The sequence below is a fragment of the Gymnoscopelus braueri genome (assembly GCF_963280865.1).
Source record: "Gymnoscopelus braueri genome assembly, contig: SCAFFOLD_83, whole genome shotgun sequence".
Classification (NCBI taxonomy): Eukaryota; Metazoa; Chordata; class Actinopteri; order Myctophiformes; family Myctophidae; genus Gymnoscopelus; species Gymnoscopelus braueri.
The window spans coordinates 43,929-71,914 of NW_027660741.1; the positions used below are offsets into that span (position 1 = coordinate 43,929).

The following is a 27,986-nucleotide window of genomic DNA, read 5'->3' on the forward strand; positions in this document are numbered from 1 at the left end:
AGGGAGCTGGAGAAAATAGCTATAATATCAATATAATATCTAACTAGAAAATGTGCTCCTCGGAGCACAAGTCTCCGCCAGCAGACTATAGCAATTATATTATCATAGCAATAACTGATGAGATACAGTAAAAGATATAAATCATATATAAAATAGATATATTATATAGATATATATATTTTATACAGTAAAAGAGTAAAAGATATATATTTTAGTTAAATAAAAAGGTGTATGTTTTTGAAGTGACACACCTATTTATAGGATTGTATTTCGTCATGCGTCCCTCTAGCCAATCAGAGACATTGATGTCAACATATTGACACGTATTAAGACTTCGGCTTTGTTGTGGGATCAATTCAACTCTATAGTCCTCTTCTGTGTTACAATTGTAGATGAGTATGCTTTCTTAGCTTTGGCCTTCTGCGCCTTTGCTTGACCAATGTTAGGTGTTCTCAGAGTGAAACACACACGCACAGACGGGTGACTTGGACTTACTGAAGGTACTGTTCCAATCAAGTCTGATTGATCCTGTCTTACCTCACTTCAAAAAGTAAGTGCTTTTTGAAGTGACACACCTATTTATAGAATTTTATTTCGTCACGCGTCACTCTAGCCAATCAGAGGCATTGGTGTCAACAAATTGACACGTGTCACATGGAGCTTGCCCAATGTTAGCTTGGCTAACAATGTTTGCTCACACACGGCGGGACGAAGCGAAAACATATTCTCCACCTTCGGCGGAGACAATAAAATACAGTGATTTTGTTTGAATATGATGGAATATGATTAAGGATTACTGTGATTATGGTAAGCTCACATTTCATACCACACACACACACACACACACACCATACAGTAAGAACTCCTGTAAGTTATTAAAAGTAAAACTTTTTTTTTTATGCCTGGCCAGGGACCACGTCCGCGGACCACCGGTTGAAAACCCCTGATTTAGACGCTGATTTAGGCGTTTTTATCCAAAGCGATCTAACTACACTTCTCAAATTCTGCCCCGACCCAATCCCACGGTTTGGGTCCGGCCCGGGATGACAATGTATGCTAATGAAGCAGGCCTGACCTCCATTATTCCAATAGTCGACTAATGGATGGAGGGAGTCTGACTCCACTGACAAGGTCTTAGTCAAACCACCCAAAAAAATGTGTTAAAAAAAATACACTTCTTTTTTTTTTGCATTCAACTGAGAGATTGGCCTAATTTGTCAGAGCCTCGGGTTCCGTGAGTAAAAAAAACATATTTCGCACAAAAAGGTAATTTGAACGGCCCCTAGCGGCCTAACGGTAAAGGTCCTTACACACCGGCGAATGTGCGAATATACGCAAAATTCGGACTCGTTCCGAATAATTAAAAGACGCTTTTTCGCTTCGCTTTTCCGCTTTTTCGCGCCATGTACGCTTGCATTGACTTTATAAGGTTTTAAAAAAAAACGTATTATTCGCACGAAAAAATCGCCCCGGTGTGTAAGGACCTTAAGGCAGACGGACATGGCAGTGGATGTGTTGGATGTGTTGGATGTGTTGGATGCAGCTCAAAGTGAACTGTACTCAGGTATCTAGTTTGTCGCCGTCTGACCTTCCTAGCCCGTGTTATTAAAACAAAAGAACTGGCGAAGATGTCCGAAACTCCAAACATCGGTTTTCCAGATGTTTTGGCCATTTTCTCTGGAACAGGAGGTCCAATCTGCTCAGTTCAAAGCTTGTTGGATGCCTGGCTTTGAGGACATTAAGCACATTATGACACTTTTTTGATTTACACACACTAGCCCAGAACGAATTTCGCTATTCGAAAATAATTTGAATGTGAAAAAAATGTACAACATTGGAATGCTAAAATTGCCATTCGAGTGTAGTTTAAAATTATATATATATATATTTAACTAATATTTATTTTTATGTTTTATTTCCTAAACTACCAATGCAAAAACAAATGCTTTCATCATATCACGCATGATCATCATCATAAAGTTTGAGTGCATCATGCACTGCACACAGAGTTAAGAACTTATAGTCGCTGCCATACCACCCTGTGTGTGTGTGTGTTGTGCACGCTCGGCGTGTGTGTACGCTCAGCGTGTGTGTGTGTGTGTTGTGCACGCTCAGCGCACACCTGTGTGTGTGTGTGTGACTGGTGACGCTGAGACGCACCACGTTGCGTCCAGCAGCCCTTAAAGTTTCCCCTCATAAACTTCACTTGAAAGTTACATTTAAGAAACTTTAATAATTATGATTAACAGCTAAAGTTTTGATGTACTTAGTGACGAAAAACAATAAAGTCATCATTTCATTCTCAGTATTTTACATCTAGTTCCAGTTTGCTGAATTTAACCATTTGAAACCCCAGCATCACGTATTCTAAGGCATTGGTTCTCAAAGTGGGGTCCGGGGACCCCCAGGGGTCCTTGGAGGGGTACCAGAGGGTCCCCAGCAAAATGTGTTAATAGTTGTCACAATGATTTTAACCATATTTTATAGTTTTTTATGATGGAGAGAGCAAATAGAAAGAAAGAAAGAAAGACAGACAGACAGACAGAGAGAAAGACAAAGAAAGAAGAAGGAGGTGTAGCTACGTAACTTATCTCTGGGTGTTTAGAGTAGGTTTCCTGAACCACACCCTCTACTGGGTCTGCTGTGGTTTTTAGGGTGGGGGCGCTACAGGGTGGGGTGTGGGTGGGTGGCTGTGCAGACGTGGGTGTGTCCCTCTGTGTGTGTGTGTGCGTGTGTGTGTGTGTGAGAGCATGTGAGTGTGTGTGAGTGTGTGTGCGTGCCTAAGTACATTTACTCAATACCAATACTTTTACTTCTACTCCACTACATCTCAGAGAAACATATTGTACTTTTTACTTCAATACAATTATTTGAAAACTTTAGTTACTTTGTAGATTTTGATTATTATTACAAAACACACATTGACCACTTCAGCCCTATATCGGCATGTTCAAAAATAGCCGATTGTGAGCTTGTAGATCTGCTATTTTCAAAATATGTTCATACATTTGAAAACTTGAAATGGGACATTCTGCACAATGAGTACTTTTACTTTTGGTACTTTTAAGTACACTTTGATGCCAATACTTAAGAACTTTTACATTTCTATATTGCAGTATTGATACTTTTAGTTAAGTAAAAAATGTGAGTACTTTTTTCTACTGTGTGTGTGTGTGTGTGTGTGTGTGTGTGTGTGAGAGAGAGTCGGGTGCCACCACTGAGGTGACTTGGTGTCACCAGATGACTGTTCTTTCACTTTGTCATCACGTTTAGCAGAATAAATAAAGTCTGGTTCTGTATGGCTCCTGATTGAGATCACAGATCCATAGTAAGGTTGACAGCATGTTGCATCATCACCAGACTGTATCTCCTCTAGTGACACATACTGCACCTGGTCCATGGATGTGTGTGTGAACTATGTCTGTGTTTTCATGTGATCACGTTTAGCCTCACGTTAGTCACGTCCGCTCTGTGACTCTCAGGGCTTTCTGTAGTGAGTCAGCAGAGGAAATGATATAAGTACACTACACAGTGACAGTCATGGCTCTCAGTCACGGGCCCGGCAGGGATGAGCTGTAGGGGCCGTGTGAGTGGCCCAGAGAAGACCGTTTCAATCGCCGATCGTCCATTTTGAAGCTACAGGGGTTTATGTTAGACAGCGATCAGCGAGGAGAAAAACAACAACCGAGAAAATGGAGATTTAGTTTCCGCTTTAGAGTGGAGGTGGATGGGAACGAAAATAGGATGCACAATCTATGTAAAGCGCTTTGGATAAAAGCGCTTTATAAATGCACTATTTACCATTTAGTAGGGAGGTGTTCCTTCTACTTTAAGACTTTTAAAGAGCCTACCTTTTTAGCAAAGCATTGTTTTAGCTGGTTTTACCTCTAGGCTTTATGCCCCCATGTTTTAATTGTTCTGTTTCAGTCTCCTAGTTGTTGTTTTTATTTTATTGGTGTGATGTTTCTGTTTTTATGAAATTGCCTTCTGTATCATTTAGAGATTTCTTGCAAATGTAAAGTGTGTTATAAATAAAATCCATTATTATTATTATTATTATTATTACTTTAGATTACAGCTTTAGAGGAAGCCATTCTAAGTGACCAAGGTGCTAAAATGTCAACAGCTGGACACAGTAGACCATCTCACAGGTGTAAACTTTAAAGTTATTATATTTGTCAGCCAGTAACGGTATGATATTGTCCCTCCAGACAGATGTAACAGTATCATATTGTCCCTCCAGACAGATGTAACAGTATCATATTGTCCCTCCAGACAGATGTAACGGTATCATATTGTCCCTCCAGACAGATGTAACAGTATGATATTGTCCCTCCAGACAGATGTAACAGTATCATATTGTCCCTCCAGACAGATGTAACAGTATGATATTGTCCCTCCAGACAGATGTAACAGTATCATATTGTCCCTCCAGACAGATGTAACAGTATGATATTGTCCCTCCAGACAGATGTAACAGTATGATATTGTCCCTCCAGACAGATGTAACAGTATCATATTGTCCCTCCAGACAGATGTAACAGTATGATATTGTCCCTCCAGACAGATGTAACAGTATCATATTGTCCCTCCAGACAGATGTAACAGTATCATATTGTCCCTCCAGACAGATGTAACGGTATGATATTGTCCCTCCAGGCAGATGTAACAGTATCATATTGTCCCTCCAGACAGATGTAACGGTATGATATTGTCCCTCCAGACAGATGTAACAGTATCATATTGTCCCTCCAGACAGATGTAACAGTATCATATTGTCCCTCCAGACAGATGTAACGGTATGATATTGTCCCTCCAGACAGATGTAACAGTATCATATTGTCCCTCCAGACAGATGTAACAGTATCATATTGTCCCTCCAGACAGATGTAACAGTATCATATTGTCCCTCCAGACAGATGTAACAGTATGATATTGTCCCTCCAGACAGATGTAACAGTATCATATTGTCCCTCCAGACAGATGTAACGGTATCATATTGTCCCTCCAGACAGATGTAACAGTATGATATTGTCCCTCCAGACAGATGTAACAGTATCATATTGTCCCTCCAGACAGATGTAACAGTATCATATTGTCCCTCCAGACAGATGTAACAGTATGATATTGTCCCTCCAGACAGATGTAACAGTATCATATTGTCCCTCCAGACAGATGTAACAGTATGATATTGTCCCTCCAGACAGATGTAACAGTATCATATTGTCCCTCCAGACAGATGTAACAGTATGATATTGTCCCTCCAGACAGATGTAACAGTATCATATTGTCCCTCCAGACAGATGTAACAGTATCATATTGTCCCTCCAGACAGATGTAACGGTATGATATTGTCCCTCCAGGCAGATGTAACAGTATCATATTGTCCCTCCAGACAGATGTAACGGTATGATATTGTCCCTCCAGACAGATGTAACAGTATCATATTGTCCCTCCAGACAGATGTAACAGTATCATATTGTCCCTCCAGACAGATGTAACGGTATGATATTGTCCCTCCAGACAGATGTAACAGTATCATATTGTCCCTCCAGACAGATGTAACAGTATGATATTGTCCATCTAGACAGATGTAACAGTATCATATTGTCCCTCCAGACAGATGTAACAGTATCATATTGTCCCTCCAGACAGATGTAACAGTATCATATTGTCCCTCCAGACAGATGTAACAGTATCATATTGTCCCTCCAGACAGATGTAACAGTATCATATTGTCCCTCCAGACAGATGTAACAGTATCATATTGTCCCTCCAGGCTGACGTAGCGGTGCTGGTGGTGGACGCCAGCAGAGGAGAGTTTGAGGCCGGGTTCGAGGCCGGCGGTCAGACCAGAGAACACGGTCTGTTGGTTCGCTCTCTGGGAGTCACACAGCTGGCCGTGGCCGTCAACAAGATGGACCAGGTACACACGCACAGACACACACACACACACACACACATACATGCACGCACACACGCGCGCACACACACACACACACACACACACACACACAGACGTTTGTATTACTACACTTGTGAGCACATCAACATTTTCCAACAACGATTTTATTAATGCCATATCTACTTTTTTTTTTGCCATTTACCGTTAGCCAAAACAAACAGCTGATCTACAAGCTCAAGCTTGCAGTTTTCCGGTGCACGGCACAAGCACGCAATGAAGTAGTTATACTTAATGAGGCAGCATGACTCTATCTGTAATCCCTAAACCTAACTCCTAAATGTCTAAACCTACCACTAACCTCCAACCACAATCTGTTTCTTATGGTAAAACTATGTCTAAACATCATTGTCTAACCATACAAATAGAATACAACTTTTCTCTTGTGCGGAGAAAGCACAAGAGCACACACACACACACACACACACACACACACACACACACACACACACACACACACACACACACACACACACACACACACACACACACACACACACACACTCTAGTTAAGTGTCTCTTCCAAAGGATCCTGTTCTCCTCCAGGTGGAAGAACGTGGTGGCTTTGGCCATTCAAAAATAGCAGATCTAAAAGCTCATGAGCTTTTATATCTGCTATTTTTGAAAAATCGTGAATATTTGTGCAAAAAAAAAATATATATATATATATATATATATATTTTTTTTTTTAAAGTGAACATTTCTTACTAAAATCTTTGCTTTTGGGGGTCCCTGGAACAACATATTTTGAGATGGGGGTCCACGGCCAAACACATATCATTTTGGGGGTCCTTGCCATGAAAAAGTTTGAGAACCACTGTTCTACATCACTCTTACACTGCCCTACCAAGCCACAGTGCAGTGAGTAGGCTTTTGGACACACAGAGGTGTGTGTGTGTGTGTGTGTGTGTGTGTCCAAAGGATCCTTTGTGATTTTGGGGGATAAACAATTACCTCAAGAACATGATGTACTGATACATGCACGCTATATATACACAAGCACGAGGCGTTGTGGGCTTGTAGATCTGCTCATTTCACAGCTATGCTAGAGTTAGTACATCTCTCAAACGGTTTAACCGGATTTATTTTGTTACTGTAGTTGCGTGCGAGAACAGCAGATCTACAAGCTCACAGCTTGTCGTGCTGCAACACGTTGTGAGCTTGTAGATCTGCTATTTTCAAGAAACCAAAACAAATGGACATAACAGTGTGTGTGTGTGTGTGTGTGTGTGTCTCTTTCTAAACCAGGTGAGCTGGCAGCAGGAGCGTTTCCAGGAGATCAGCTCCAAACTGGGCCACTTCCTCAAGCAAGCAGGCTTCAAGGTACACACACACACACACACACACACACACACACACACACACACACACACACACACACACACACACACACACACACACACACACACACACACTAGGGCTGTTAACAATCCTCCGAGAAATTAAATTTGAATATTGGTAAAAACTTATATCAATATTTTTGGTATGTTGGTAAATATAAAAATGTGCCCGGATATCGAATATATTTGAATATTATTAATATTAATATTCATATTATTATTATTATACTTTTTTTAGATGTTTATTTGACAGGGACAACACAAAGAACTATGTATCAAGTTCAGATCCAATAAAAAAATACATTCTGTTTGTTTTTATAAGTTGCTGTAAATCAACTTATTCATATAATTTTTTTAAGGAGGAAGGAGCAATATTCGAATATTGAATATTCATCTACCAGCCCTAACACACACACATAGGCTTGTATTACTGTGAGGACAGCAATTTGATGAATGCCGTATTTTTATCTGCATTTTTATCGGTACGCCTAAAGCTGGAAAAATAGCAGATCTACAAGCTCACACTCAGCTGTGTGTGACATCGCCGCACGATTAAGCGTACACTAGGGGAACTCCCTCAACCCCTAAACTTAAAGGAGAATTTTGGACTAAAGTTTTCTTACCTTTTCTATGACGTTATGATATCTTAGGATGAATGGTACAGTAGAAACATTTCATAACTCCACCCCTGAGCCGCCACAGCTTAACACATTGAGACCTGAAGCCGATTCTACATGTCTCCTAAATCTCAACAGTTTTCTGAAAAACGTATGTTTCTATATCAGTGGTGGTCAATCTTTTTCATGTCAAGGACCCCCAAAATGATATGTATTTGGCCGCGGTACTCCATCAAAATATGCTGTTCCAGGGACAGACAGAACGTCAGATATCAAAAAAAAATTACACCCATGCTGGTATAATTGGTCCTCACTGATGTTCATGATAAAATGGTACCATTTGTTCTACTCAGTCTGTGTCTCATAGGAGGGCTGTGGACACTTCAGAAACACGCCTACCAGTGACATCATCGTTAGGCAGGTTTTTTTTTGTTTTTTTCAAACACCATTTAATAAAAAAATATTATTTGGATTTGTATGAACGTGAGAACTATATGTTCCATTATAGCACGCTAACTTTATGTTCCATTACAACATGCTAACGTTCCAGGAGTAGAAAGCCTGCAGTTTCTATCAGCTTGGATTCCCCATCGATGATGTCACTGGTAGGCATGTTTCTGAGCTGTCCACAGCCCTCCTCTGAGACACAGAGTGTAGACAGAGATGATGTCACATTATAATGAGCATTAGTAACGACCAATTATATGAAGATATGGTCCTACCCCTCCCCCTACCCTGAAGCAAGGGTCATCAACATATACGATGGACAGCTAAGATGGTGTGTGTGTGTGTGTGTGTGTGTGTGTGTGTGTGTGTGTGTGTGTGTGTGTGTGTGTGTGTGTGTGTGTGTGTGTGTGTGTGTGTGTGTCTTTCTCTGTGTCTCTGTGTGTGTGTGTGTAGGAGTCAGATGTGTTCTACATCCCCACCAGCGGTCTGTCAGGAGAGAACCTGATCACCAGGAGCAGCGCTCCAGAGCTCACCTCCTGGTACACGGGGCGCTGCCTGCTGGAACAGATAGGTACTGCACCCACCGTTTGATTTTTTTTGGCAGCAAATGTTGACGTAGTTTTAGGCGTCAGTTCTTTTGAATGCAGTTCCATTCAGTTTCAGTCACATTGGAGTCCATCTGAAGTGTTTTAGTCTAGTTCATACATGGGCAACTGGCGGCCCCCTTCACTTAATGCGGCCCACAGGTTAATATCAGAATAGTGATACATTATTGATTTCAGCTGTTATGATTCTAAACATGCAAACATTTGCAAACACTTTAATTACTTCAGTCTATATTAGTAGCTTAATGACTAGTATTAACATTATATTGTCTTTTTTATGTCCAATGTATTTGTATTTAAGTTCACAAAGTTAACATAAGTATAACTAAATGCATTTGAAATTAAATAAAAATGTTACTTTTCAGGATTCCAATTAAAAAATAGCAAAACAAAATCTGGCAAAAATAGCAGATCTACAAGCTCAAAACGCGTCGCTCTGCGACGCGTTTTGAGCTTGTAAATCGGCTATTTTTGCTACTTTTGTGTGACATAGAATGGCCCGACAGTATATGCAATGTGTCCCTCTGTGGAAATATAGTGTCCATCCATCATCAGAGTTGCATCACCCCTGGTCTAGTTTTAGTTGGACTAGATATTTATAGTTTAGATTTTAGTCGACTAAAAAAAGCGCAGCGCCGAGTGTTGCGCTATGAGCTTGTAGATCTGCTATTTTTTGAAAAATCATGAACATTTGTGCAAATCTTTTAATATATATATTTTCAAAGTGAGCATTTTTTAACTCAAATCTTTGCTTCTGGGGGATTCTACAAATGTCTTCTAAATCCTAAGTTTAAACAAAAAAACGTATGTTGCTATAAACCCATTTAGACCTGAGGCCGATTCTAAAAATGCCTTCTAAATCCTGACCTAAGTTTTCTGAAAAACTTCAAAGATGTATTTAAAGAAAAATAATAATGTACGTTGCTTAGTATATACTACTGTGCATAGCAACAGGAACCCCAAAAGGGGTTTCCGTCTTGAAAGGTATAGTTACAAATATGGGTTCCCGCCCAAAATGTGATAATATCAGTGGTTCTCAAACTTTTTCATGTCAAGGACCCCCAAAATGATATGTATTTGGCCGCGGACCCCCATCTGAAAATGTTTTGTTCCAGGGACCCCACATGAAGCAAAGATTTGAGTTACAAATGTTCGCTTTAAAAATATATATTCAAAGATTTGCACACACTCGGAGCGCGGCACTCTGTGAGCTTGTGTCCCGATAAGTAACAGATAACCCTAACTACTTCTTCTTGGGTCCACAGATGCCTTCAAGCCTCCTCAGAGGTGTATAGACAAGCCTTTCAGACTGTGTATCTCAGACGTGTTCAAAGGTACAGTCATACAAACTCAACACACATGTACATGTTACCTGTTACATGTGTGTTAACGGTACAGTCATACAAACTCAACACACATGTGCATGTTACCTGTTACATGTGTGTTAACGGTACAGTCATACAAACTCAACACACATGTGCATGTTACCTGTTACATGTGTGTTAAAGGTACAGTCATACAAACTCAACACACATGTACATGTAACATGGGTAACAGGAAGGCTCGCCCCAAAAACACGTTTTACTGAGGTTAAGTTTAGGAATAAGGTTAGTTTTAGGCATAGTTTTACTGAGGTTACGTTTAGGAATAAGGTTAGTTTTAGGCATAGTTTTACTGAGGTTACGTTTAGGAATAAGGTTAGTTTTAGGCATAGTTTTACTGAGGTTACGTTTAGGAATAAGGTTAGGTTTAGACATAGTTTTACTGAGATTACGTTTAGGAATAAGGTTAGGTTTAGACATAGTTTTACTGAGATTACGTTTAGGAATAAGGTTAGGTTTAGACATAGTTTTACTGAGATTATGTTTAGGAATAAGGTTAGGTTTAGACATAGTTTTACTGAGGTTACGTTTAGGAATAAGGTTAGGTTTAGACATAGTTTTACTGAGATTATGTTTAGGAATAAGGTTAGGTTTAGACATAGTTTTACTGAGATTACGTTTAGGAATAAGGTTAGGTTTAGACATAGTTTTACTGACATTAAGGTTAGGAATAAGGTTAGGTTTAGACATAGTTTTACTGAGATTACGTTTAGGAATAAGGTTAGGTTTAGACATAGTTTTACTTAGGTTACGTTTAGGAATAAGGTTAGGTTTAGACATAGTTTTACTGAGATTATGTTTAGGAATAAGGTTAGGTTTAGACATAGTTTTACTGACATTAAGGTTAGGAATAAGGTTAGGTTTAGACATAGTTTTACTGAGGTTAAGGTTAGGAATAAGGTTAGGTTTAGACATAGTTTTACTGAGGTTAAGGTTAGGAATAAGGTTAGGTTTAGACATAGTTTTGCGGTCCTGTCTTCTTGTCTTAACGTGTGAACGGTCCTGTCTCACAGACCAGGGCTCAGGGTTCTGTGTAACAGGGAAGATTGAAGCCGGTTACGTCCAGACTGGAGACAGACTGCTGGCTCTGCCTCCCAATGAGACCTGCACTGTTAAAGGTAATGATACAATATTATACCTCCTACTGTTAAAGGTAATGATACAATATTATACCTCCTACTGTTAAAGGTAATGATGCATTATTATACCTCCTACTGTTAAAGGTAATGAAGCAATATTATACCTCCTACTGTTAAAGGTAATGATACAATATTATACCTCCTACTGTTAAAGGTAATGATGCATTATTATACCTCCTACTGTTAAAGGTAATGATGCAATATTATACCTCCTACTGTTAAAGGTAATGATGCAATATTATACCTCCTACTGTTAAAGGTAATGATACATTATTATACCTCCTACTGTTAAAGGTAATGATACAATATTATACCTGTCATTTGTTTTCCGAGGCGAACTTGTCCGCCCAGCCCAATACTTATGGAATACTTTCATTGCCGTAAGCAAGGAAATACTTCGTTTTGTTGTTACTTTTGAGTCAATTTATTTATTTATGTATTAAGTAGGCGTGTAATAAGCGGGATAATGTATGGGGGAGGTGGTCATTATTGAAATTTAAAGCCCTTCAGGGTGATAATGCACCTCCGCTCCGCCTCGGTGCATTATCGCCCTGTCGGGCTTTAAATTTCAATAATGACCACCTCCCCATACATTATCCCTTGCATAAATACCCAGTAGAACAAGTGAACGGCATAACAGCTGTCTGTCTCATTGATTGTCAGTGACAGTGCATGATGTGCACATCAAAACACAGTACAAAACCCCACGCTTGATCAACAGCAAAATATAGATTAATAAATGTGACAAAACACAGCGAAATCCCAAAATTATGAGTGTTAATATCCAGCAAGCAATATAAATTAATACCTGCACACAAATTAAAAGTTTAGGCTGTCAATATCATAAAAAGTAGTGAGAAGCTGTGACCTCACCTCACCGCTCAAGGTCTGCTAAGCTGTGCTTCTCACCCGTTGACATGCATGTTAGTGACGGATTTCCCCATATAAATAATCCATCTAGTCAACAGGGCCTGCAGTAGACTAGTAGGCTCGTAGGCTGTAGGCTAGTAGGCTGTGCACTGGAAAAATGTGCATGGAATTATTTCAATAAACTGAAAATACGGGGACATGTTAGAGGAAGAGACGGTATCCAACTCAATCAACTTTAACGTCATTATCAAATCATCACCCGGTCCGACAGGAGTTTTCATGTACCGCACGGTGAGACTACGTATAGTAGCAGTTAATAAATAGACAACAAATGAATTAATTTACTTTAACGTGCGGAATCCCAACCAGGCAGCGATGTGATTCTGAATTTCTGGTGTGTTGGACTCTGAAGTTACTTACTTACTTTAGAAGTTACTGACTGTCTCGTCTCCATAACATTTACACCTGCTATCAAAATATGAACAGCCTAAACTACACATGTGTTCCTAAACGTGATTATAAATCTAATAGTGATTATTTCAGGATACACCACCATGCCAAAGTAACCATCAGCGTCAACACATCAGCAGCAGATCTCTGTGGATTTGTACACATCTATTTAGATAGTATCTATTTAGATACTTCCTGTGTGAGTTTTGCCACCCATGAGCGTCATGTCAATATATCTATTTTTATGTATATGTTTATTTGACAGGGACAATACAAAAACAACTAATCAAGTTATAGAACATGAGACCGTTGCCTTGTATATGGGGTTTATAGCCGAGGCTAACTTGCGACCCCAGTCCCTGGTTAGTAGCCTGGTAAACCCTCCCTCCGGAAATCTCATTTCTATTTGATTCCTGGAGTGAGTCTGGCCTGATCCGCCTTTCTGCAATATTGGCTGTGTATGCCAAACGGACGAGCCTATCAGTGTCGTCGCTCATTGTTCTGTGATTGACAGCTTACGTTGGCCAATCAGGTGGCGAGTTCGAGTGAGCCCAAAACACGAACGGCAGCCATCTTTTTCTTGTGCGGCCAATTCTCCGCTATTTCTACTTCAAAAAGCTCTCTAACTTCTATTTTGAGGCACGGAATTTACTTATAAGATATCGTTTGGATAGAATTTAGTTGTTTAACTTCATATATGTGGTCAATTAATCATGACAAAGCCTATTTAAAAATAAAAATTTAGAGAACCGGTAGGGGCGGGCAGTGACACCATTCTATCCGAAAAAGGCAACCCATTTTGGGTATGGCTGTCTCAAAAGTCCCGTTGCGTCACATTAAGACTGGTGAACCGCTGATTGGCTGAAGGGGAAAAATTATCATTGGCTGAAGGGGTTGTCAGTCAACGGTATTACTCCCGCCCAACTCCAGCACAGCCAATATTGCAGAGAGGCGGATCAGGCCAGACTCACTCCTGAAATCAAATGGAAATGAGATTTCCGGAGGGAGGGTTTACCAGGCTACCTGGTTAGACCTTTTTATACAAAATCTACCTAGTAAAAATGTTTGTTACAAAAAGGATATGCATGGAGCTCTAATCAAGTACAAAAACAATAACATTCCCAAATGACAGTCATGAAAGCGGTGACGTTAACGTTTTAAAACATGCCTGACATTAGTGTTCACAGCTTTGACCAGTATTTTACCTTTTCATTCAATATTTTGAGATCAGAACTGATCGGTAGGGCGTTCCACAAGTTGTATCCCTTTCACTAGAGAACGGACGGACGGAACGTCCTTTCCTTTCTAAACCTTCCTTGACGTTAAGCTGTGTAAGTGTTCAACAACACGGCCTTGCAGTTTAAGTGCAGATTTCAGCTTTGGACAAAGGGGTGAAAAATGCTCCTAAAAGTACAATATGTTCCTCTGAGACGTAGTGGGGTAGACGTTAAAGTACTTGGAAATAAAAAAATACCTCAAAGTTGTACCCAAGTACTGTGCTTGAGTACATGTACTTAATTACTTTACACTGCTGCTAATTTCTGCTTGAAAATATAAGAAGCACAACAACAAGCAGAATGACTGAGTCTGTGTTGTTTCCAGTGGCTCAACAGTGCCACCTGGTGGCAGGGACAGTGTTTGACACTCTGGTGCTTCGTTGCTTACACCAAGGGACCCTCAAAATAGTCATATTTGAACTGGGGACCCCCCCCCCCCCCCCCCCCCCCCCCCACACACACACACACACACACACACACACACACACACACACACACACACACACACACACACACACACACACACACACTCTGACGAGCACTTTGAATTGTAAGCATTATATTCACTTTGACTCGGTTCCAAAATTAAATATTGTGAAAATAGCAGATCTACAAGCTTGTATTTGGTCTATTTTCATAATGTTTGCCTCTTTCTCACGTAATGTTTGACAATTTGGCCAATTTGGTATTAAAAATGGTGTTAAAAGTCATTAAATGGTCACTTTATAAATGTGCTGAAACCCTGTATACACTTTTACTGTATGTGTGTTTATTCACTGTTAAGACCCTGTATACACTTATACTGTATGTGGGTCTGTTTACTGTTGAGTGAGAACCACTGGCTTACACCAGTGGTTCTCAAACGTTTTCATGTCGAGGACCCCCAAAATGATATGCATTTGGCTGCGGACCCCCATCTGAAAATGTGTTGTGCCAGGGACCCCCCATCTGGAAATGTGTTGTGCCAGGGACCCCCAGAAGCAAAGTTAAAAATGCTCACTTTCAAAGATTTTTCAAAAATAGCAGATCTACAAGCCCCCTGATGGCGTCAGAAGCGATTAGGCTCTATTCAAGCGGATGGGTTTTTGCCTAACTTTAGATTTGGTTTCCTGACCTTAATAAACATGGTCATAAATACTATATGCTTCCAGTCACTAGTTTAAAGTCTCCTTTCAATCACCATGACGTGTGTTTTGGTAAATTATGGTCCCAAAACACACGTACATGTCCATGTGTCTCACATTACCTGGAGCAGGGGTCTTCAACGTTTTCAGCCCAAGGACCCCCTCTCTGAGAGACAGATGAGGCAGGGACCCCCACTATATATTGCATAAAATTGTGTTGCAGATTAAAGCTTTTCATGGATGTTGTATTCATGTTAATGTGTATTTTCAGACATTTAACCACTTAAACCGTCAATACTTGCTAAACTTTCACTCTGTACTTGGTCTGCTCTTTTTCCCCCCTCTCTTTGCTGAAAATAGCTGATCTACAAGCTCACAACGCCTCGCAGCGCAAGGCGTTGTGAGCTTGTAGATCGGCTATTTTTGGCTAAAGTTGTCTTTAGAATAGGGATGCTAGGGTTCAAGTTCAAACGTAAAAAACGAAGTTCCGATCACACAATGATTTAGCGGACCCCCTGTAGTACATCTGAGGACCCCCTAGGGGTCCCGGACCCCCTGTTGAAGACCCCTGATCTGGGATATATGGACATGTATTTTGCATACATTTAGCTTGTCATGTTTTAAAGGGTTAGCAGATTGTTTATTATGTACAGTATGTATATTTATATTTACAGCCACTGAAGCCAACACAATTTAAACCTGTCTGTCTGTCTGTCTGTCTCGTGTGTGTGTGTGTGTGTGTGTGTGTGTGTGTGTAGGTATCACTCTGCATGATGAGCCTCTAGACTGGGCTGCAGCAGGAGATCATGTGTGTCTGACCGTCACTGGAGTGGACATCATTAAGATCAAGTAAGAACCTCCTTTATCCCATTAAGACCTGGAACGCATCGGTGTCACTTTAGATTTATTTGGCTATGGTGCCGCGCTATTAGCCTGGTAAACCCTCCCTCCGGAAATCTCATTTCCATTTCATTTCAGGAGTGAGTCTGGCCTGATCCGCCTTTCTGCAATATTGGCTGTGCTGGAGTTGGGCGGGAGTAATACCGTTGACTGACAACCCCTTCAGCCAATGATAATTTTTCCCCTTCAGCCAATCAGCAGTTCACCAGTCTTAATGTGACGCGACGGGACTTTTGAGACAGCCATACCCAAAATGGGTTGCCTTTTTCGGATACAATGGTGTCACTGCCCGCCCCTACCGGTTCTCTAAATTTTTATTTTTAAATAGGCTTTGTCATGATTAATTGACCACATATATGAAGTTAAACAACTAAATTCTATCCAAACGATATCTTATAAGTAAATTCCGTGCCTCAAAATAGAAGTTAGAGAGCTTTTTGAAGTAAAAAAATAGCGGAGAATTGGCCGCACAAGAAAAAGATGGCTGCCGTTCGTGTTTTGGGCTCACTCGAACTCGCCACCTGATTGGCCAACGTAAGCTGTCAATCACAGAACAATGAGCGACGACGCTGATAGGCGCGGCCGTTTGGCATACACAGCCAATATTGCAGAGAGGCGGTTCATGCCAGACTCACTCCAGGAATCAAATAGAAATTAGATTTCCGGAGGGAGGGTTTACCAGGCTACCGCGCTATGAGCTTGTAGATCAGCTATTTTTGAAAAATCTTGATTTTTTTTTTTCCAAAAAACTGTTAAGATTTAGAAAACATTTTTAAGAATCGCCTCAGGTCTTAATGGGTTAAACCCTCATAGTGGGTTCCATACCGGTCCAGGAGCCTCATAGTGGGTTCTATCCTGACCCAGGAGCCTCATAGTGGGTTCTATCCTGACCCAGGAGCCTCATAGTGGGTTCTATCCTGACCCAGGAGCCTCATAGTGGGTTCTATCCTGACCCAGGAGCCTCATAGTGGGTTCTATACTGACCCAGGAGCCTCATAGTGGGTTCTATCCTGACCCAGGAGTCTCATAGTGGGTTCTATACTGACCCAGGAGCCTCATAGTGGGTTCTATACTGACCCAGGAGCCTCATAGTGGGTTCTATCCTGACCCAGGAGCCTCATAGTGGGTTCTATCCTGACCCAGGAGCCTCATAGTGGGTTCTATCCTGACCCAGGAGTCTCATAGTGTGTTCTATCCTGACCCAGGAGCCTCATAGTGGGTTCTATACTGACCCAGGAGCCTCATAGTGGGTTCTATCCTGACCCAGGAGTCTCATAGTGGGTTCTATCCTGACCCAGGAGTCTCATAGTGGGTTCTATACTGACCCAGGAGTCTCATAGTGGGTTCTATACTGACCCAGGAGTCTCATAGTGGGTTCTATACTGACCCAGGAGTCTCATAGTGGGTTCTATACTGACCCAGGAGCCTCATAGTGGGTTCTATACTGACCCAGGAGTCTCATAGTGGGTTCTATACTGACCCAGGAGTCTCATAGTGGGTTCTATACTGACCCAGGAGTCTCGTAGTGGGTTCTATCCTGACCCAGGAGTCTCATAGTGGGTTCTATACTGACCCAGGAGTCTCATAGTGGGTTCTATACTGACCCAGGAGTCTCATAGTGGGTTCTATACTGACCCAGGAGTCTCATAGTGGGTTCTATCCTGACCCAGGAGTCTCATAGTGGGTTCTATACTGACCCAGGAGTCTCATAGTGGGTTCTATACTGACCCAGGAGTCTCATAGTGGGTTCTATACTGACCCAGGAGTCTCATAGTGGGTTCTATCCTGACCCAGGAGTCTCATAGTGGGTTCTATACTGACCCAGGAGTCTCATAGTGGGTTCTATACTGACCCAGGAGTCTCATAGTGGGTTCTATACTGACCCAGGAGTCTCATAGTGGGTTCTATCCTGACCCAGGAGTCTCATAGTGGGTTCTATACTGACCCAGGAGTCTCATAGTGGGTTCTATCCTGACCCAGGAGTCTCATAGTGGGTTCTATACTGACCCAGGAGTCTCATAGTGGGTTCTATCCTGACCCAGGAGTCTCATAGTGGGTTCTATACTGACCCAGGAGTCTCATAGTCAACAAATCCCTTATTCACCTGTTTCCGTGTGTTTTCCACTTCCTGTCGATCTGATCCAATGAAATGGACAGGAAGTGTAAAACACAGGAAGTGTAAAACACAGGAAGTGTAAAACACAGCCTAGGAAACGGGTGAATAAATGGGGTCGTGGTATAAACAAGTTTAACCCATTGACGCCTGAGGTTCCCATTCTGCAAAAATGTCTTCTAAATCCCAACAGTTTGATGAAAAACGTATGTTTATATATCAGTGGTTTTCAAACTTTTTCAAGACCCCCAAGATGATATGTATTTGGCCGCGGACCCCCATCTCTAAATATGTTGTTCCAGGGACCCCCCAGAAGCAAAGATTAGAGTTAATGTTTGCTTTAAAAGAATATATAATATTCAAAGATTTGCACACCTTTTCAGGATTTTTCAAAAATAGCAGATCTACAAGCTCGTAGCGCGGCACTCGGTGCCGCGCTACGAGCTTGTAGATCTGCTATTTTTGAATAGCCAAAGTGTAAAAAGATGCGTTCCAGGTCTTAATGGGTGAAGAACCCCTAAAGGAACACAGAACATTATAGATCTAATAATGAACCCCTGTCCTAAAGGAACACAGAACATTATAGATCTAATAATGAACCCCTGTCCTAAAGGAACACAGAACATTATAGATCTAATAATGAACCCATGCCCTAAAGGAACACAGAACATTATAGATCTAATAATGAACCCCTGTCCTAAAGGAACACAGAACATTATAGATCTAATAATGAACCCCTGCCCTAAAGGAACACAGAACATTATAGATCTAATAATGAACCCCTGTCCTAAAGGAACACAGAACATTATAGATCTAATAATGAACCCCTGTCCTAAAGGAACACAGAACATTATAGATCTAATAATGAACCCATGCCCTAAAGGAACACAGAACATTATAGATCTAATAATGAACCCCTGTCCTAAAGGAACACAGAACATTATAGATCTAATAATGAACCCCTGCCCTAAAGGAACCCAGAACATTATAGATCTAATAATGAACCCCTGCCCTAAAGGAACCCAGAACATTATAGATCTAATAATGAACCCCTGTCCTAAAGGAACACAGAACATTATAGATCTAATAATGAACCCCTGCCCTAAAGGAACCCAGAACATTATAGATCTAATAATGAACCCCTGTCCTAAAGGAACACAGAACATTATAGATCTAATAATGAACCCATGCCCTAAAGGAACACAGAACATTATAGATCTAATAATGAACCCCTGCCCTAAAGGAACACAGAACATTATAGATCTAATAATGAACCCCTGTCCTAAAGGAACACAGAACATTATAGATCTAATAATGAACCCCTGTCCTAAAGGAACACAGAACATTATAGATCTAATAATGTCACAGCTGTGGGTTACATTAGAGAGCTCTTGCAGTACAGGGGCAGAACGTCATTATTAATAATCTGTTTTTAGATCGTTTCATAGTTAGTCATACTTAACACATTGGCTGCCAAAGACGCATATCTGCGTTCTAATTAATTTCTCGTTCTAATTAATTTCTCGCCTGGCTGCCAAAGACGCAGATCTAATTGACCCAAAGATTTTTGACCCAAAGACCAAGGAGATATGATTTATCGAAGATTTAAACTCCTATCCACTTCCTTGTTAACTTAAAACTTCTGTATCTCGGCTCCTGAGTACTTTTTTTTTCAATGAAAAATCTCTGGCAGTCTACAGCAAAAAATCTGAAATAATTCTGGCAGATTAGGTGTTAACTATGAAAATAGTGTACTTTTTACTCCACTATAATTATTTGAAAACTTTAGTTAGAAGAAGTTACTTTGTAGTCACACATTATTATTACAAAAACTAATATATATAAACTGCTCAAAAAAATAAAGGGAACACTTTGATCCCTTAATTCTTTTGAGCCGTTTTCGTTAGCAGTATATACTGTACACAGTTCATGAACAAACTCAAAAGAATTAAGGGATCAAAGTGTTCCCTTAATTTTTTTTGAGCAGTGTATATTAACCAATTAACTCTCTTCATAAATAGAAGATCTACAAGCTCTTCTAGATTGTCTAATTTGAGAAAAATGTTTTGAAATGGTGAAATGGGCCAATCTGCATGACTACTTAAAGGAGGACTTCACCCATTTTCAACCTATCTTCATATAATAGGTCCTCACTAATGCTCATGATAAAATGGTACTGGCACTTAGTGTGTACTACTGTATATACTACTATAAGTATACTTTGATGCCAATTCTTCTTGTCTGCTGCCCTCTAGTGTCGGCTGTGTGTTCTGCGACCCCAGGGAGCCAATCAAAATGTGTTCCCGCTTCAGGGCCCGAATCCTCCTGTTCAACATCGAGGTCCCTGTTACACAAGGCTTCCCTGTGAGCACACACACACACACACACACACACACACACACACACACACACACACACACACACACACACACACAGTGGTGTATTTTAGATTTTTTGGGAGGGTATATACTATACACGCCAATTAATATTCATGTAAAAAAGGTTTGTGGCCCGCACAGCATCGGCCAGGCCCACTCAGGCCCAGTTTAACAGTAAAGGTCCTTACACACCGGGGCGATTTTTTCGTGCGAATAATACGCTTTTTTTTAAAACCTTATAAAGTCAATGCAAGCGTACATGGCGCGAAAAAGCGGAAAAGCGAAGCGAAAAAGCGTCTTTTAATTATTCGGAACGAGTCCGAATTTTGCGTATATTCGCCACATTCGCCGGTGTGTAAGGACCTTAACACTGAAACAAATACAAACCTGGAACAAATACACTTATTTGTATTAGCTCATGCTCATTTGATTTTCCTACTTTGTCTCATCTGTTTATGAAAGTAGGTAGCTGATATATTACACTTTTACCTTAGCACTAGGTATACTCTTAGTTGCTTGTTTTAGTAGAGAATGCACTTAAGACTTCTGGTGATTAGTAGTTTAGTTCCCTTCCTATGTTGAATGCACTTATTGTAAGTCACTTAGGATAAAAGCGTCTGATAAATGACTAATGTAATGTAATGTAATGTAATGTAATGTAATGTAATGTAACACTGGGTACAATTACAATATGCTTTGTACTGATGTTCTACTGTTTCTAATGTTAATCACCCTGTAGCTCAACCACTTGGAGCTGCTTTTAGCCTTAGATGCATTTTCAATGCAAAGCATGGATTAATACCATGGAAGAGTGCAAGGATTGTTATAAATAAATGCTGATCAGTAGGGGTGTGCCCATATATCGTCCCGCGATATATCGCGATACGTTTTCGTGACGATATCTATCGTTTTGGAAGAAAAAAAATATCGTTTAGATTTTATTTTTTACAATAATAATAATCAGGCATTTAAACAGCCCTGGGGTGAAAAGGGTGACAACATGTTTATTTTTTGGGGTCAGGTGTCACACTATTGCCCTATTTGGATTCAAAACGGCTAGTGGAAGCTGAAAAGCTACAAGTTTGCATGTCTGAATAATGCAAAAACAGAAATATTTGTTTGCATTTGCTTTTTTTCTCCCCCATATATTTTCATAATAAAAAAGATCGTATCGAAATCGTATCGAAGTTGTGAGCCCAATATCGTATCGTATCGTTTCGTGAAATCGGCACACCCCTACTGATCAGGCTTATCACATATAATAGCAGTGTTAACAGTGAGCATTCCTGTATCTATTACAGAATAGTATTAACTTGGTATTGAAGACACAAACTGTTTTTAATTCAATTCAATTCACTGCCCCCCCCCCCAGCCCCTCCAAAACAGCGTATCAGATACTCTGTTTTGGAGGGTTTCTGGATGTTGGATGGACGCTGGGCACTGAAACATGTCTACAGATACACTACGCATACAGCCTAACACGGTAGAACACACACCACTGCGGGCGCGCGCACACGCACACGCACACACGCACATGCACTCACGCACATGTGTCGATCTATTATTTCTATTATGTTATTATAGGATTATATTATCCTCCCACTATAATTGACAAGCAAACTCATGGAGACGAAATGATTGCATGTGGAGGGTATCCAAGCAGATCTTATCTGCCCCCCTCAGATCTACAAGCTAACAACGCTTCGCGCGTCGACACGCTGTTGCCTTGTAGATCAGATGTTCTGCCAGCAGCCCCTCCCCCTGCAGAGCACACAGGCCATCTACACAGCGCGTATGTGTGTGTGTGTGTGTGTCATCGTCGCAATAAAGCATACAGTATTTACACAATACTACCTACATAGGAAAATAAAGTCTCTTCTTCACCAGATGCAATTTAAACACTGTGATGCCTGCTCAGAGTCATATTGTGTCTAACATACACATCTCCTCTCTCATCTCAGCTGTACCTGGGCCCTAGGTGTATTCCAATCAACCAGAGTGCAGTGGCCATCACTCCAAATGTTGTGACGTCAGGGCTCTCAATACTGCACATTGGGGGAGGAGGAGGGGTGCAGGGCGGGCGCACAGATTGCTGTGTGGGCGCGGGTGCTATGTGGGCGCGGGCGATAGAGCTGAGGCCGCGCACAGTGCGGCCGAAGTTCTAGTTATTGTTAATGAACGCATCTGTGTCATTTTAGATTTCTTTGGCTATTCAAAAATAGCAGATATGAGCTTGTAGATCTGCTTTTTTTCTTTTTTAACTTGAAAATTTGTGCAAATCTTTGAATATATATATATATTTTTAAAGGTAACATTTGTAACTCAACTCTTTGCTTCTGAGGGGTCCCTGGAACAAAAGGTTTTGAGATGGGGGTCCCTGGCCAAATACATGTAAATTTGGGGGTCCCTTCACCTGAAAAAGTTTGAGAACCACTGATATTATAGCAACATATGTTTTTTTCAAAACACTTTTAAGATTTAGAAGACATTTGTAGAATCCCCCAGAAGCAAAGATTTGAGTTAAACATGTTTGCTTTAAATATATATATTCAAAGATTTGCTCACATTTTCACGATTAAAACAAATAAATAGCAGAGAGAGAGAGAGAGAGAGAGAGAGAGAGAGAGGGAGAGGGAGAGGGAGAGGGGGGGGGGGGGGGGGGGGGTTTTCTTCCGTGGGTTGACCCGCTTCGCCCGCCCCGCGATAATTGCGTCGTAATCTATATAATAATAATATATAACCCGTCGGCCCGCCCGCGGTTCAACCCGCGGGGCCTGCGGGTTACGGGTCGGCCCGCGCATCACTGATGGCCGTTAAATACCGGCTAACGGGAACACTGACCAGTAGAGCTCTATAATGTTAATATATTCATATAAGAAAGAAAAACCTTCCCCCTGCTTCTCTTAGGAAGGGACCGCACACTCCAATGACGATGGACTCAGACTCGGTTAATGCTTCATTTTTGCTTTATTCGCACGACGCGTTTCGCCGTGTTGGCTTCATCAGGTGCTACAGTATATATGTCACAGGGAAAATGGCATTCCAGGTAAATTGACAGGGGAGCGCTTGTTTTATAGGCGCGGGGCGGTGCTGCGAGGCGGGGCTTTGATGCGAGGACGACGACCACAACAACAACATAGCAACCAGGAAGCTACGCTAGGGGAACGCTGAAAATAAAATGGATAATATGAGAGAAATACTCAAGTAAAGTACGAATACCTCAAAATTGTACTTGAGTAAATCTACTTTGTTACTTTACATCACTAGTACAAGCCTCAGTGGCGCACTTCGATAATCATTGGACTCCCCACCCACTACCACTGGGAGTCTGGGTTTGACTCCCGCTTGGGACATTACTTTTTCAAAACAACCGCGGACTACTTTTTTTTCGCTGATAAAGTATAGTTTTGGACCATGACGGAGGCGCGCTGACTCAGCAGACCTTGAGGCCGAGGAGTCGCGCCCGAGCGCCTCCAGGCGCGAGTGCCCGCGACGACCGGCCGATGGTCTGCTAGTCGACTAAAGCGCCGTCCGAGTTATGTACCGATAGGCACAGAATCGTAAATGATGTTGTGGGGACTGCGTTTGCCCCAAGTGCCACTCACTGCACTAACATAGCCCGCCAGGCCCGCCCCCTTGTGCTTCAACTGCATGGAATAAGGCTGTTTGCGGGTGTGTGAGTGTGTGTGTGTGTGCGCGCGCGTGCGTGTGTGCGCATGCGTGTGTGCGTGCTCGCGTGTGCGTGTGTGGTGTGGGGCTCATGTCTGGCTTGCATTGCCCTCTAGCGTTGATTCTACAGAATTGCCTGAGGGGCGGTGAAAACAAGCGTACCCCTTTCAATTTACCTGGAATGCCAATTTCCCTGTAACATATACACAGGCGTGACTGATCACTCTGATTTATAGTGACATCCCCCGTGACAACAGATACTCCACCCACCTGTGTGGCTACTCAGTCAATTGTTTATACAATGTATCAAAAGTGGGCGGGTACAAAAGCAGAACAAAGTGACAGACAATAATAATAAAATGCAATACAGAGAGAATCCATATCTATGTGTATACACACATACATACATACATACACCGACACCTACTGTGTGTATGTATATATCCACATACTACAATGCATATATATACACATATATGATGCAACATGACACAGAACCACCTTGATAAAGATACATACTCCAATTCAGCAGCAGTACATTTCATGACAGTGAATGGAGTTTGTAAAAGAGAGAGGGTTTGGAATACCCCCCCCCCCCCTTTATTTTCTCTCTCATTGACCTCTATCCAACACAATACACCAGATATATATACACAGCTCAGTGAAAATTTGGAGTAGGCCAAGCAAGACTGAGTAGGCTGCAGCCTATGCCAAGTAATACAACTTATTGCAATACTTAAACATATGTGGCAGTTTAGAGAATAATACATCAAATTTACAAAAAGGAACTTGGATCCAGGCTTTCATTCAAGCCATGTGGTTCCATTGAGTTCAATGTGAAGATCCAGTATGTTTCCCTTTGTAATAAAAGTTTGTTGTGGTCTCCACCTCGAGGAGGCAGAGAGACCTTTTCAATGCCAATAAATGTGAGTGTGGCTGCAGAGCCATGGGCTCTCTCTCTCTATAGTGCCTTGCTATGGCGTACTCCATGTTGACATTTCTTATGGCTGCCTTGTGTTTCGTCTATACGTATCTTTAAATTGCGTTTAGTTTTACCAATATAAATCATACCACAGGGACATTTCAACATGTAAATCACATGGGTGGTGTTACAGTTGATAACATTTTTAATGTTGTATTCATGTCCTGTGTGTGGGTGAAAAAAGACCTTAGTGGTTGAGTGCATCTACCACACAACTCCTCTCTCAACCAGTTAGAACTAGGTGATCTATATAGTGATGTGACGACAGAGTCTCTAATGTTCTTTCCTCTTGTGAAACAAAACCTTGGTGGCGACAACGCTATGTTTTTCAATTGAGGATCACATTTAAGCAGATTCCAGTCTTTGTTAATGATGTTCTTAATAGTTTGGGGACTCTGTTCCCCACAACATCTTTATGTGAGGGATCTAAGAGGGACTCTCTTTGTACAGTTCTGATTTTGTTCAATGCATTGTGCATTGGGAACAAAAGAAAGACCTTTTCCTAATACTGAAATTTGAGAAAGGGTGAGATTACAGTCTGAGATATTAATTACCGCCCGTTGCTCTGGCTTCTGGTGACGACTGTGAACGGGCTGAAGTTTCTTCTTCCTCCCCCGCCTCGTCCTCTTCCTCTCTTTCGTGGGCCGTGGTGGTGCCATTGGTCGTGGGGGGGTCGTGTGTCTAAAAAACGCTCATCTTGAGAGTAGGTGGAATCGCTGGATTGAGCAGGGTCGGAGTCGTCCGCCGGGTGGTGGACCTCCTGGTTCCACGAGCTGCGTGTGGAGTTCTCTCTCTGGTGGTGTGGGGCCCCACGGCGTCGCTTCTGCTCGTTCCATCCTGGTTGGTGCCAGTTGTAGACGATGCCCTTCCTGTAGTCCTCAGCTTTTATTTTTTGCTTCTCTTGAGGGCCTTAAGTTCACGCAAACTTTAAAAGATCATCTTTAATCTTACGTTCCACGTTCGTGAAATCATCAGGGCTGAGCTTCTCACATAGCTCCTCTTTGATCTTCAGAGTATCCGTTTGAACTCTCTGGGCTTCAGTTGCAGTCTGTTCAATAACAAGCAGTCCAAAGAACATTTATTCAAAACTTGTTCCCAATTGTTCATGAAGATGGGATCATCATCACTGGGGGTGCAGAGGAGGGGAGCAGAGAGAGGGCAAATGAATTTAACACCTTCTTTAACCGGTTTGACACCGGGGTTGTCCCCCCTTCTGTCCCCCCCGCCCCCCATCAAGTCCCCAATTCCACCCCCCCCCCCCCCCCTCTCCTCCCAAAATGAACATGGACCGTTCACCCCCCCTCCCCCCACCCCCCGTCTCATCACAGCAGACCAGGTCAGAGGAGAGCTGCGGAGAATCCGTCCCAGGAAAGCGTCTGGCCCTGACAAGGTGTGTCCAAGGCTACTGAAGGCCTGTGCCACTGAGCTTGGAGACCCTCTTCAGCACATCTTCAACATGAGCCTGAGGCTGGGGAAGGTTCCCACACTGTGGAAAACATCATGCATCGTTCCGGTGCCATGGGGAACTGAATGACTTCAGACCTGTAGCGCTGACCTCTCACCTGATGAAGACTCTGGAGAGGCTGATTCTCCACTTTATCAGACCCCAGGTGCAACATGCCCAGGATCCCCTGCAATTTGCATATCTGGAGAGGGTGGGGGTGGAGGACGCCATTCTCTACCTACTCCATCGGGCCTCCACATACCTGGACAGGGAAAGTGGTGCGGTGGGGATACTATTTTTTGATTTCTCGAGCGCCTTTAACACCATACAGCCCCCCCCCTGCTACGAGACAAACTGACCATCATGCACGTTGACCCACAACTTGTGTCCTGGATCATGGACTACCTCACCGACAGACCACAATATGTCAGGTTGAGGGACTGTACATCCGACACTATGATCTGCAGCACAGGAGTCCCTCAGGGGACTGTGCTGGCCCCCCTTCTCTTTACCCTGTACACAGCAGAGTTCAGACACTGCTCGGAGATGTGCCACCTGCAGAAGTTCTCCGACGACACAGCCATCGTCGGGTGTATTAAGGGGGAGAGGAGGGGGAGTACAGGAAAGTGATGGAGGACTTTGTGGGCTGGAGCCAGCTGAACAATCTACAGCTCAACGTCTCCAAGACCAAGGAGATCGTGATTGACTTCAGGAGAACCCGCCCCACAGCCAGTTTACATCGGGGGGGGTGGAGGTTGAGGTGGTCGAGTCCTATAAGTTCCTGTGAGTACAGCTTGATCATAAACTGGACTGGTCAGCAAACACAGTCTCTACAAGAAGGGTCAGAGCAGGCTGTATTTCCTGAGGAGACTGGCCTCTTTTAAGATGTTCTATCAGTCAGTGGTTTCCAGCGTCGTCTTCTACGCTGTGGTGTGTTGGGGAGGTAATGCCAGACAGACAGAGAGATAGTCAGACTGGACAGACTGATTAGGCGGGCCGGCAAGGTCATAGGGACTGGGACTGAGCTTGAGTCAGTGGTGGCTCTGGCAGAGAGGAGGACCCTGGCCAAGGCACTGTCCATTCTGGATGATGCCAGCCACCCACTGCACACACAGCACTTTATGCACAGAAGAGCCATTTTAGTAATAGGCTCCGATCACTGCAGTGTAGCACGGACAGATTCAGGAACTCTTTCATCCCAAAGGCCATCAGGCTGTATAATGATGCTCTAGGGGAGGGAGGGGGAGGGGGTTGACCAGCTGATCTATATCTATTTGTTTTAGCTGT

The 27,986-nt window shown here is 42.2% G+C and overlaps 1 protein-coding gene across 2 annotated transcripts in view; it reads left to right on the top strand.

Moving 5' to 3' along the window:
* hbs1l (HBS1-like translational GTPase) overlaps positions 1–27,986 on the top strand; it is an 80,214-nt gene that overhangs the window by 41,491 nt on the left and 10,737 nt on the right. For both annotated transcript variants that reach the window (XR_013932811.1, XM_080457613.1), the window contains exons 9-15: positions 5,780–5,926; positions 7,211–7,285; positions 8,820–8,937; positions 10,237–10,305; positions 11,367–11,471; positions 15,972–16,062; positions 20,482–20,590. Coding sequence is in view for 1 of the 2 variants with exons in the window: in XM_080457613.1 (XP_080313739.1) it covers positions 5,780–5,926; positions 7,211–7,285; positions 8,820–8,937; positions 10,237–10,305; positions 11,367–11,471; positions 15,972–16,062; positions 20,482–20,590 (714 nt within the window). In the remaining variant the exon portion in view is untranslated. The remainder of the gene's footprint in view (positions 1–5,779; positions 5,927–7,210; positions 7,286–8,819; positions 8,938–10,236; positions 10,306–11,366; positions 11,472–15,971; positions 16,063–20,481; positions 20,591–27,986) is intronic.